The following is a 13,383-nucleotide window of genomic DNA, read 5'->3' as shown; positions in this document are numbered from 1 at the left end:
GGGGCTAGTTGTGTGATGCAGCAGACTCCTCTGACTGCGTTCACACAGAGCAACAAGGCAGCCTCACTTCACATGTGATTTAGTTTCTCCTCTGACTGCTTTCACACAGAGCAACAAGGCAGCCTCACTTCACATGTGATTTAGTTTCTCCTCTGACTGCGTTCACACAGAGCAACAAGGCAGTCTCACTTCACGTCACATGTGATTTAGTTTCTCCTCTGACTGCTTTCACACAGAGCAACAAGGCAGCCTCACTTCACATGTGATTTAGTTTCATCTCTGACTGCGTTCACACAGAGCAACAAGGCAGCCTCACTTCACATGTGATTTAGTTTCTCCTCTGACTGCGTTCACACAGAGCAACAAGGCAGCCTCACTTCACTTCACATGTGATTTAATTTCTCCTCTGACTGCTTTCACACAGAGCAACAAGGCAGCCTCACTTCACATGTGATTTAGTTTCATCTCTGACTGCGTTCACACAGAGCAACAAGGCAGTCTCACTTCACATGTGATTTAGTTTAATCTCTGACTGCGTTCACACAGAGCAACAAGGCAGCCTCACTTCACATGTGATTTAGTTTCTCCTCTGACTGTGTTCACACAGAGCAACAAGGCAGCCTCACTTCACATGTGATTTAGTTTCATCTCTGACTGCGTTCACACAGAGCAACAAGGCAGTCTCACTTCACATGTGATTTAGTTTCATCTCTGACTGCGTTCACACAGAGCAACAAGGCAGCCTCACTTCACATGTGATTTAGTTTCTCCTCTGACTGTGTTCACACAGAGCAACACGGCAGCCTCACTTCACATGTGATTTAGTTGAATGAAGAACAGCTCAAAATGGAGAACTAGATTCCAGCCATTCGAAGCGTCCCAATTCTCTACAACTTTTATTTGAAAGACGACAGGAATACACATCCATCATTGGGGTCACTTATTCAATCAAATTATAACTAAAGATTCGGCCGCAAAAATATTTTATTTTGATCTGATATACTTAGGGAGGTGTTCCTCCACGCGCGTCCAGCTGGGAGGAGACCACGGACCAGATGGAGGCCTAGGTGGAAATATTACATCTCCACGCTGGCCCGGGAACTCTTCGGGACCCCCCAGGCAGAGCTGGCTGATGTGGCCGGGGGGGGGGGGGGGGGGGGGGGGGGGGGGGGGGGAGTTTGGGGTTCCCTGCTGGAACACTACCTCTGTGACCCGATCCCTGATAAGCGGTTGAAGATGGATGGATGAATCCACAGATAAATTATATACTTATATCCAGTGTTGGGGGTAACTCATTACAAAAGTAACATATTACATGTAATATATTACTTTTAGCAGTAACTCAGTAATATAACTTATTACTTATAGGATTTCAGTTACTTTGTCAAGTAACTCAAGTTACAAATTGAGTTACATTGTATTAAATCAAAGCACATATTTAAAAAAAGATACAATCATTTCCTAATCAAACTGTGTGTTTTTATGCAAATAACAAAGGAAAATAATAAAATGTTGAATTTTGGATGGTTTACACTGACTTCAAGGCGGTTGAAATTATTTTTCAGGATGGTTCCGGGGCGGCGATGTCATTCTGCTGCTGCTGTTGTTTTGGTAAAAGTAATGCAAAAGTAGTGTAATAAGTAATGAGTTACTCTACACAGAAAGTAATATTGTAAAGTAACTTATTACTTTCACATCAAAGTAACTAGTAATATGTAGTATATTACATTTTGAAAGTAACTTGCCCAACACTGCTTATATCAGATTGCCATGGCTGAATGTTACAACAAGATTGAGCTAGCACAAGGGTGTTTTTGTGTAAATGATTCTGAATCTCTCTGTCACCGATCTTTTCTCTCTCCTTCTTCTCTCTAACAAGTTGCTAGGGACGCTATCCTGCAAAGATGACAGCACCGCACCCAGAATGCGCCACAATTGCCATTGCTCCTGTGTGAACGCTCAGTTCGCGTGACTCCTTGTTGTAGACAGAGTAACTGAAAGAGTAACTGAAAGGGTAACTGACAGAGTAACTGACAGAGAGTAACTGAAAAGTTTCATTCCAAAATGAAATATCCAACAGTGTTACATAACTGCTGACATGAGTAAAACGTACTCACCGGAGTACACCGCTGAAGTCATGAGCCGTGTTGGGCAAGTTACTCAGGAGATGTAATTAGTTACTTATTACTCCTTTAAAAAGTAATAACTATGTATTACTTGGTGTAAAAAGTAATTATGTTACTCGTTACTTTAGTATTACTTTTGCCCCCCCACCCTTTCCACAAAAGTGACGTACAACCTGCTTAGCCAGCTCCTTTTAGAACTGAATCCACTTTATTGAAACATTAATTAACCTCACAGGATGAGCCAACAATCAGCCAAACTGCATCTTTATTTGTTTGCCTTTAGGACAAAAAAGGAATTGCGTTCTGGCAACACAGTAGTTTTGCCTAACCAGACCTTCCTCCACACTTCATTTTAGCTCTGTGCCAGCGCTGGAGAAAGTAATGCAGTAACTTGAAGCTCCTTGATTAGTAACTGTAACATAATTACTCTTTTGGAAATTGTAATCCCTTACATTACTAGTTACTGAGAAAGTAATAAAATTACAGTCACATGTTACATTACTTTACTGCTCAACACTGGTCATGAGTAATGTTTACATTTATTTTGAAATGATCATGCTTATATTTTTTCAGCTTTATGTTTTTTTATGGACAGACTGCATTTTGGAGTGACGCCCTTCCTTTCTACCAGAGGAGGTTGATGAACTGACGTCTCCACCGGGGGGCGATCTTCTCATCTCTGCTCGTTCAGCAGGACTTCGGCAGGTTTGACTACTGTGTCGTTTGGTTGTGCTCATGTGGAAAAGCCCCAAGGAGGCCTCATGGAAAAGAATCGTCTCTCTGTTAACATTGTCTAAATTTTTCCTCTTCAGCTCTGTCCCCAGCTGTCTCCTGCTCGTCCCTCGCTCTGTCCCTTGCTCTGTCCCCTGCTCGTCCCTCGGAGTGTTTTGTGCTGAGCTGTTAAGCCAGGCTCCTCTGCCTCGGCTTGATCCGCAGATAAAGCTGGGGGAAAATGAGAAAAGATAGCTGTAAGTAAGGTATTAAGACGGAACCCAATTTCTCATTCAACACTATAAATAAATACACAATTAAATAACCTCTTATGTAACTGTTGAGTAACAGGATTGTCCCAGCTGCTTTAAACCTGATTACAGCAGACTGACAGACTGGGCCGTTTGACCTTGAATTAAAAAATTGTCCACTTCCATGATTTTAAAGTTGGAAACCCTCATTAGTGTTTTGCTTACACCTGTGTTTACCCTGCCTTTTCAACACAAAATGGCCCCCGTGAAAAGGCTCAATCATTTCTCCTGTCAGTTACATTAGTAATCCGCTTTGTGAACCCTCACATCGTGTACATTTCAGCCGTCAAATATGCCCCCAGACCTCCACACATCGAGCACCAGGAAGCACCAGACCTCCACACATGGAGTACCAGGAAGCACCAGACCTCCACACATGGAGCACCAGGAAGCACCAGACCTCCACACATGGAGCACCAGGGAGCACCTGCCCCACGGAGAAGATGAGAGCATAACCCGCCCCGTCCGCTCTCTAGTGCCGGGGTGAATCTCTCACTCGCTCCGCTGCACAAAGGGCATTTTTCTCTGCTTCCTGGTGAGAGACGGGCATTTTCAGCTAAAACGACCTACATTCAAGTGTCGATAACTAAAGAAGGGAAGAAGGCAGAAACAAACTTTTTTCCATGAAAGTAGAGGCTTTGTTCTGTCTTTTGGGATATTCTGTGTTTACATAGTCATAGAAGAAAATATTCTGTGGGTCCCGGAAAATCACTGAAAATGGTCAGAAACCCTGGCGGGGAATGAGTTAAGAGTGAAGTACCTCTTCATCCCATAACGCATCCCGACATTTCTGTCCAATCAGATTATGGGATGATTGAGTGACGGAGCATTTCAGCCAATGGAAGAGCACTCAGAGTGGCAGTGGGCGGGACCAGCGGTCTTGACCGGCAGCCATTACAGGTATTAGCTCCGTGGCTAATGCTACGTAGATAAACACATTTCTGTGTAGTTATTGAATCAACCGGCAAACTGATCTGAAGCCGATACGTAACGTTGAAAGCAGCGTGACTCGTAGTGGTTAATTAAGCAATTAAGCAACGAGAGGGTGTACTTTACCGTGGTGGCACGACGGTGATGCGGCAGGACCGAGGCTTCAGCCGAGGGCCATACGCGTCACTGAAGTGCCACTAACCACGGTAAAGCACACCCTCGAGTGTAATATTGCAATTATACAACAGTTACCAACAAAATACAAGCTATAAACAAAAGGTGTTCATATTTTGGGGCCATTTGCTCTCAAAATAACAAAGTTTTTGCCGAGTGTGTTAGTCCGAGACTAGTCTCAATGCCACGTTACTGCATGCTGCAGAGCTCTCTCTGGGTCTGGGACACTATCCCTCAGCCGGCTGGTTATGGGAGGGAACCGTTCACTTGGCCAGTCATATGCCAGTGATAGCTTCAGTCCTCTCCAATCAGTAACGACTTTGCGATCAGACAACACGGGAGGCGCAGCCCATTTTTCGAACCGCTCTCTCATCGGTGCTACGACCTGTCATTCATTCAATTTCAACCCGCCTTCAAAAACCAGCAGTGGCTGTGAACTGGCACAGACTAATTTATGTCGTATGCGGAGCGCAGTGATTCAACGTAATATTTGAGTCTAGTCCGAGACAAGAAATAGTCCCCGTTGAGTCAGCCAGACGTCACTGTAACAAACACCTGTGCAGAAACCAGCAGCTAGCTTACAGCGTTGATGCAAAATTGATTGTTTTGTTGTTAATTGTAATTTCTTTGGTGGACTTACTGTTGATGAATGGTTGGAAGGAGAAATAAACAAACAAGCTGCTGCTTTCATCTGGCAGCATCAGGTTAGGACGGTAACGTATCAGACTGAAAATAATACTGCCTGTCTGAGATGAAAGAGGGTTGAGAGGCGGGCCATAGCGTGTCTGTCGATGATTTGATTTGACAGTTCTGGGCACTGGGGTTGGCATTGGCCAATCCTGTTCTGCACCCAAATCGAGTGTGTTCTGGCGCTAAGCAAGTGGGTTCCAGGACAACCAGGCTCTCTGAGGCACGCGCCAACTACGTTAACGTGGAGCAGTGTTTTCCAAGATTTTTTATCCCATTTTATCCCCCATTAGTGCTAATTTTAATTTATTTATCCTGGTTGCTGCTCCACCCTCTGCCGATCTGGGGAGAGCCGAAACTGGCTCCATGATTCCTCCAAGACATGGGCAGTTAGCCAGCCGCTTCTTTTCACCTGACAGGGGAAGCTTCACCGGTAGGACATAGCACGTGGGAGGATCACGCTATTCCAACCAGTTCCCCTCAACATGCAAACTCCACACAGAAAGGCCCTTTTTGACGACCCCACCCGGGCGGTGGGAAGTCGAGGACATGCGGACGGGCACGCACTCCCTCAGCGCTCCCAGCGTCCCAGGTGGGAATCTAACCCAGGACCTTCTAGCTGTGAGGCAACAGCGATACCACTGCGCCACCGTGCCCCCAATGCGAGTTTAACAAACCAGTTACATGTCCTATGCATTCTACATCAAATGAAGACATTACTGTTTGTTTTATTTTGTATGTTACATACTTATTGGCCAAGTTATTAACACATTCACTGCCAGCCGTTTTTTTTTTACTGTAGGTAGGTTCTGCCAGAGGGTTTTTTTGAGGATTCTGGCTCATCTTTCAAGACCCGAGGATTCTTTTCTGCCAAGATTTTGTGAACACACAATATTTTAAAAGAACTAATAGAATGTGTGCTTTCTCTGTCTAAAAGAGTTAGTTTGTAGAGTTAGTAGTTATGTAAGCATTAGCAGTTGAATACAGCATGGTTTCAGCGTCAGAAAAATTATTCTGAGATAAACGGCTTTTTGTGAAATTCGATAGAACAGTCACTTTAACCATTCATTTTTGGCATCAGTAAGACGTCAGACATCCAAACAATAGTTTTGAACAGTAATTTCCTCCATAACAGCAGGAAACACCCCTCTGCTTCCAACTCCTCCCTCCGTGGGCGTTCTCCTCCGCCCTGCTTGGCTCTGCAGCAGCGGGTCTGTGACAAACGAGTTGCTGCTTTGCTGCTGCTGCCTGGCAGTCTGCATGGGGCTCGCTGGATGGGTTTCGCTGGTTTCTTGGCGGTCCGGTTGAGAGCTCTGATGAAGCTCTTGCGATTCTGGGCTTATTTATGGTGCGTGTTTCAAAGTGTGCATCCAATCTATTCTTGGAACCCCCCACCGTTGCCAACGGTGTGCATCAGCGCGAAAGTGAAAGCGTTTTCGCCATCCATTTTACTGTATGAGAACGGCTCCCTCGCGCTTTTCCCTCGAGTTTTGGCTCGCCTCTCCTACTGTGGAGAGACATGTCGCCACTCAGTGGGTCGGTAAAATAGATTATACACATTCAATACCTCCAATTCTGGTATAGGAGACGTAAAAGGGTTAGATCAACGTCCCACCGTCAAAAAAACAAAATCGTGAACGGTTGGATTTTGTTTGACGTAAAAACACGTCATTGGCAGTGAACGTGTTAATTGAGCACAGCGGTAGTTCAGGCAGGCCATGGATGTCAAGCCCAGCTTAAACCCAGCCCACAGCTGATTAGGAGCTGATCTCAAACCCAGCCCACATCAGCTGACTGCTTAGCTGACGCATTCAATTGGCTCAACTCAAACAGGGCACCCTCTTTAATTCTGCTCCAGTCTGCTACCTAACATGGCTGCTTCCTCTGCAAGCTGTTTGCAACCCACCTCCTCCCCAGCTCCTCCTTTCATGCTGTGTCTGACTTAAACAATGTCATTTCTGTTGTCATTGTTGCTGCTCTGTTCTGTATCTGGGGGTCTTTTGCTGCTCCTTGCCTTAATGCTATTCCATGTTGCTCATGGAGGGGCAAGGAGCTCCCAGGATCTGCTGCGACGCTCTCCAGAACAGAGCCATACCGCCAAATAGAACTCATGCTAATAAAAGCTTTAAATTGATCGAAGTGGTCTTGTGTTTTTGACTAAAGTGGTCCTGACTGAAGTTAGTTTATGGGATAGAAATTCTGTGGGGTTACAGGCAATATAGGCGGCCAAGTTGCCTGCAGAATTTTGCCCGCTGCTGTTTTCTGCTGAACAGACCGGCCGGTGGAGTGATATTTTAGTGATGAGGCCGTTCTCAAAAGAACGATTTGAGAACGGCTAGGTGTGCTGTTATGCTCATTTGAGAAGGGTACTTGACCAATCAGATTGCTTGGTCGGAACTACATGTTGTATAATGGTTAATAGTTAAGTTATGTCTTAGTAGTATAGCCAGAGGAAAAACAGCCAGAAAAAGAAATGAATGCAGGCCACCAATCACAGACAACCATACAGCAAGCTCCACTAATCAAATATGTCATTGTTACACCTTAGGATTGGGTGGGTGGGTGATGTAGGCAGATCATGTTTTCTAATGTTTAAAAATAGAAAAAGGATGATATCTTAGACATGTGTGGCTTTACATGAAGATATAGCATCGTTTCATCACTGGATCATGCGTGGTAAGTCTACATTGGGTGGTTACAACATTACGACTAATAATCAAAATCTCAATGGCCGTTATGAATGGGAAATACTCTTCTGGGACAATGACGTCACGGAAAGTCACGTGACTGTTGAACTCTGTACTATATACTGGAGTACATTTCAGTAAACAATACTTTACTATCCTATCCAGTATATTTCTCATACTCTATTGCAGGGGTTCCTATTTTAACGTCGCAAAAATCTTGGGACCCGCGACATTCAAATTCCGGTACACCATCGATAATATCATCAGTGACATCATCAGTGATGTCACATAGTATGCTTCTTTTCCCCCGCAGAATTCTGACTTTAATCTGAGGATTCTGACTTGAATCTTTGGATGTCACTCATCGCCATAGGTGTCAACCAAGAGAACAAAGCTGAAATCTTACAGATTATCACTTTAAACTCGGAACTAAAAAAAACGCAAGTTACCCTAATTATCTTCGGTAGTATTAAATTGGGTCTGGTGTTAAAAAGAAAAGAAAAATAAAGAAATTTCAGGCGACACTATTTGAATTCCAGGCGACCCCACTTAGGGTCGCGACCCTAAGGTTGGGAACCACTGCTCTACTGTGTTCTACTGTCCTACATCTTCTGGCTGGCTGGCTGTCTCACCCCCAGCAGGTTCCTTGGGATGTATCCCTCCTGGTCGGCACATCGCGCCCACCACCACTCCGTCTCGTCCTCGCCCTCCCGCCTCAGCACCGTCATGCAGTCTCCCTCACTGAAGGCCAGCTCGTCCTCGCCCCGTGCCGGGTAGTCCCACAGGGCGTACACCACCCCACGGTTCATCACACCCATCTTCTCCTGAACGCCTGCCGGGGGGTCACACAGGGAGGGGGTGGGGCAGAACGGTCACAACACAATCACAGTCAGTATAGAGTCAAATCTGCAATAAACCCTTGGAATATCTCACGGCACAACTGTGATTGGCTCTGTGAAACTATTTGTTGGATTTCAGTTGAAATTTCAATTTGGGTCAAATTATTGCGTCTTGGAGCAGCGGTTCTAAATCATTCTCACTGTAAAGGACTTCCATTTGATGACATTCAGTCCCAGGGATGCATTTTGGGGAAATTTCAGTTGTTGATTTACAGTAGTAATGAATTGTTGGAGTTTCAAAAAAGTCATAGGACCAACTGAAGAAACTTCCTCAGGAGCCCTAAATGAGCCCTGGAACCCCCAAATAGGATCCTGTGCAAGGCTTCTGCATGCCGTGCGCCACCTAACATGTAGGTGTCACTGCAGGCTGGTTGTATGTAAGATTCTACTTCGTCTATAAGCTCCACCCCCTGAGCAAGTATAAATATTGTGCGGCAGAGAGAGAGATTAATTTGAGCCACGACAAACATTCTCTCCTGTGCGTATAAATAAAGCAGCATCAACAGCAGTCAACTGAGTGGTTCTTGAAGAATTTGGCGTTGTCAGCAAGATTCAACTGGCTCTCCTTTATTCAGTGCAGAAGTGAGATAAACCTTAGAACCCCCCCCAAAAGACCCCTAGAACCCCTTAGGGATGTAACGATAACCGGTTTGAATGATAACCGTGATAAAATTCCTTGCGATAACCGTACCGTTTCAAATTTTCATTATCATTAAAACCGTGGTACCGTGATTACCGTGGTACCATGATTACAGTGCTTTAAAAAACATGGTAAATACTGTCCATCATCAACCAAAGTTGGCAACAGTCTCCCAGATGCAAACGTGCAGCCTTGGAGAAATGATTTCAGTGAGTGTATCAATACTATTTGGGTCTGAGTTTTCAATATCAAACTATAAATATAAAAAAAAAATCTGTGAGTCTCTCAGTACTTTTTGAACATTTTCATACATTTTTTATGAATACCGTGATAATACGATAACCGTGATCATTTTAGTTACGATAATCGTGATGTGAAATTTTCATACCGTGACATCTCTAGAACCCCTCAAGGACCCCAGAATCCCCCCAAGAAGCCCTGAAACCTCTCGTGAACTCTTCAAGGCCCCCTGGAGATCACCTGGAGATCACCTCTGTCTTGAGCCACAGAGTTGGTTTTGTTCTCACCATAGAGGAACTGGGAGCACTGGGCATAGCCGTCCTCCATCTCCTCACACTTGTCGGCGGCCGTCTGCATGTCGCTGTAGGTGGTGGCGAACACGGCCGCTCCCGACTCCACCAGGAACTTACACACCTGGACGTTGTTACAGGAGGCGGCACAATGCAGGGGAGTCCTGAAGAGGAGCAAGGCAGGCCAGGTCATTTCTACTGTTGCTTTCAGCAACTTGGCAACTTGGCAATAGAGAGCCGCGGGGACGAGTCCGGAAATCATCGATGCTAGCACTCCTGGTTCTTCACTGTTTTCGCCTATGGGAGTTTTGAATGGGTTTTTGGCGCAATGCTTCTAATAATCTCTCTGGGCAACGCTGGCTTAATCAAACGCGAACCAGTGTTTAGTAATATCATCTTCACACACGAGGACCACTTTTATGAGTTTTGAAGCTTTTACGTGCCGTTAAAAGGGCGGCTAGCTAGCAAACGGCTAAATGAGACTACACTGTTGAGTCGATGGGGATATATACGTCAATAACGTCACCACTTCAAAGGACGAACACGGAAATTCTCTTTCCCTCACCTGGTTCAGCCCCGTTCAGCCCCGTTCAGCCCGGGGTAATCAGTGCACAGCAGCGCACGCATCAACAACAGTCCAGGTTGAGTGCTGACGTGACGTGGAAGCCTATGCGACAGTGTGTAGTTCTGGATTAGCTTAGCTCGAGCTTTTTACTTCTAGGGCTCGCATTTACGCTACAAAACTCATGAAAGTGGTCCTCATGTGTGAAGATTATCCGACTGAACTCTGGTTCGCGTTTGATTAATCTTGCGTTGCCCAGAGACTGTATTTGAAGCATCGCGGCGAAAACCCATTCAAAAATCCCATAGACAGAAACAGTGAAGAACCAGGAAGTCCGGGACTTCGGAGTTCTGACTACAAAAATGCGTCATCCCTGCGGCTATCTATACGGCGGCACAGAAGAAGGAGAACTACTTCCGGGGCAGGTCATAGTTGACTTGCATCCAGTTTGTTGTGTAGTTAGCTTAGCCTGCCTAGCCTAGCAGATATGTATCTGATTACAAGATTATGGACTATTCATTTGAATTCAATGGCCGCCCGTATGGAATAACATATATGGATTACAAGCAGCAAATATGGCAGGAGCTGCTATCTATGTGACGGACAGCAAACAGAGCAGGCTGCCGGCAACACGGAGGTATGTTAGATCACTCGTATTCTCTCTATGATATAATAAGCATATGAGCTGCTGTGTGTCAGAAAATAAGCTAATTTACAAGACATAAATACAGGCATTTCACATGCCCTGTTTTCCTCGTTTTCAGGTCGTAGTTCAAAACTGATGATAGTTTATGCTGATGCTAATCAAACCAACATTTTCAGGGTGACTTAAAAATCATATTTAACACATTCACTGCCAACAGTTTTTTTTACTGTAGGTAGCTTCTGCCAAGGTTTTTTTTTGAGGATTCTGGCTCATCTTTCAAGAGCCGAGGATTATTTTCTTCTAGGACTTTGTGAACACAAAATATCTCAAAAGAACTAATAGAATGTGTGCTTTCTCTGTCTAAAAGAGTTGGTTTGTAGAGTTAGTAGTTATGTAGGCATTAGCAGTTGAATACAGCATGGTTTCAGCGTCTGAAAATTAAAGCGGAGATAAATGCCTTTTTGTGAAATTCGATAGAACAGTCACTTTAACCATTTATTTTTGGCATCAGTAAGACATCAGACATCTAAACAATAGTTTTGAACAGTAATTTCCTCCATACCAGCACCCCCACCCCCCTCTCCTTCAAACTCCTCCCTCCGTGTGTGTTCTCCTCCTCCCTCCGTGGCTCTGCAGCGGGTGTGTCACAAGCGAGTTTCTGCTGCCTGTGCTGTACCCTCCCTGTCTGTGGCGGCCGCTCGTCGGGCGAGTCTGGATGGGGCTCGCTCGTTTCTTGGGGTTTCGGTTGAGAGCTTTGATGAAGCTTTTGCGATTCTGGGCTTTATGCTGCGTGTTTCAAAGTGTGTTGCACCCAGTCTATTTTTGGAACCCCCCACCGTTGTGCGCCACCGTTGTGCGCCAGCGCGAAAGCGTTTTTTCGCCAAACCATTCTACAGTATGAGAATGGCTTCCTCACGCTTTCCCCTGCAGTTTTGGCTCGGCTTTCTCTAGTCTGGAGAGCACTGTCGCCACTTAGTGGGTCGGTGGAATGGGTTGTACACGTTTGGTGGCTCCCATATTTTTATAGGAAATTTATAGGAAATAGGAAAAAAAAAAAAAAAATGTTTTTGACGAGTTGACTCGTCAGTGGCAGTCAACCGTTGGTTTCTGCTTGACGAGTTGACTCGTCAACGGCAGTGAACGTGTTAAAAGCTGGAAATAAAGTCCAGAGTGTAAAGAAACGGAATCCTCCTTTAACGTGACTCTCCTCATCCTGACAATTAGGGTTGTTCAGGGTTTGTTGTTCAGACTCACCAGCCGTCGCTGTCGGCAGCGTTGACGTTGACGCCAAACTGAACCAGGAACTTGACGATCTCCGTGTGTCCGGCGCACACGGCGTTATGCAGCGCCGTGATGCCCTCGTCGTTTGGCATGCTGGGATCCTCCACCTGCAGGACGACATGGGGGACAAATGGGACAACTTTCACACATGGGACAACTTTCACGTGTGTGTGGGGGGGGGGGGGGGCGTCTGGGTCGTGTAGAGGTAAAAGCACTCGCCTACCGCCGCGGAGACCCAGGTTCAATTACCGGGAGCGGTACTTCCAGCGTGGTCAGACTTTCCTACAGACACAATTTTCCCCATGTCTGCAGGTGGGAAGCCGGTGGGGTATGAGACCTGGTCGCTGCGCTAGTGCCTCCTCTGGTCGGTCGGTCGGGGTGAAACCCCTCGCTGTCAGGTGAAAAGAAGTGGCTGGCACATGGATCGGAGGAAGCATGTGCTAGTTTATGGCTCGCCCCAGATTGGCAGAGGGGGTGGAGTAACGACCGGGACAGCAGGGTAATTGGCCAAGTACAACTGGGGAGAAAATTGGAGACAAATCCGAAAAACCAGAGTGAGACAGAAGCGTGGGGTGACTCACGTCGTAGATGACCCTCTGCACCAGGTCGTACTCGCCCTCCAGAGACGAGTCCAGCAGCAGTGCCAGGGGGTTGAACTTGACCCGCATGCCGTGGTCGATCCGCTCCGACCCCACCTTACGAAGGTTTGTCCTTTTCCCCTGAGAGGGCGGGAATAATGTGAGAGGTGATGCAATACAAGAAAACAGGAAGCTCCTATAGAGGGCCGCAGGAATGAGTCCGGAAAACATGGATGCTAACACTTCCGGGTTCTTCACTGTTTCTGCCTATGGGATTTTTGAATGGGTTTTTGGCGCGATGCTTCAAATGAGGTCTGTGGTTAACGCAAGCTTATTCAAACACGAACCAGTGTTCAGCAGGATAATCTTCACACACGAGGACCACTTTTATGAGTTTTGAAGCTTTTACGTGCCATTAAAAGGGCGGCTAGCTAGCAAACAGCTAAATGAGACTATACAATGTTGAGTCGACGGGGATATTATACATCAATAACGTCATCACTTCAAAGGCCGAACACGGAAATTCTCTTTCCCTCACCTGGTTCAGGCCGGGGTAATCAGTGCACAGCAGCGCACACATCAACAACACGTGGAAGCCTATGTGACACTGTGTGTAGTTCT

At 45.9% G+C, this 13,383-nt stretch overlaps 2 protein-coding genes across 2 annotated transcripts in view; both read right to left on the bottom strand.

The window, feature by feature from the left end:
• The window catches only part of LOC310775900 (NLR family CARD domain-containing protein 3-like), a gene marked incomplete at its 5' end in the record, with an annotated part of 253,183 nt that overhangs the window by 115,457 nt on the left and 124,343 nt on the right, over positions 1-13,383 (bottom strand). The window lies entirely within an intron of this gene.
• LOC310774931 (apoptosis-stimulating of p53 protein 2-like) overlaps positions 3,027-13,383 on the bottom strand; it is a gene marked incomplete at both ends in the record, with an annotated part of 51,012 nt that continues 40,655 nt past the window's right edge. Inside the window, 5 exons of the mRNA XM_083635021.1 lie at positions 3,027-3,068; positions 8,259-8,458; positions 9,693-9,859; positions 12,158-12,291; positions 12,766-12,903. Coding sequence (XP_083491147.1) covers positions 3,027-3,068; positions 8,259-8,458; positions 9,693-9,859; positions 12,158-12,291; positions 12,766-12,903 — 681 coding nt within the window. The remainder of the gene's footprint in view (positions 3,069-8,258; positions 8,459-9,692; positions 9,860-12,157; positions 12,292-12,765; positions 12,904-13,383) is intronic.

The sequence above is a fragment of the Poromitra crassiceps genome, assembly GCF_964638095.1.
Source record: "Poromitra crassiceps genome assembly, chromosome: 4".
Taxonomy (NCBI): domain Eukaryota; kingdom Metazoa; phylum Chordata; class Actinopteri; order Beryciformes; family Melamphaidae; genus Poromitra; species Poromitra crassiceps.
This window is presented reverse-complemented; position numbering and strand designations above follow the sequence as displayed.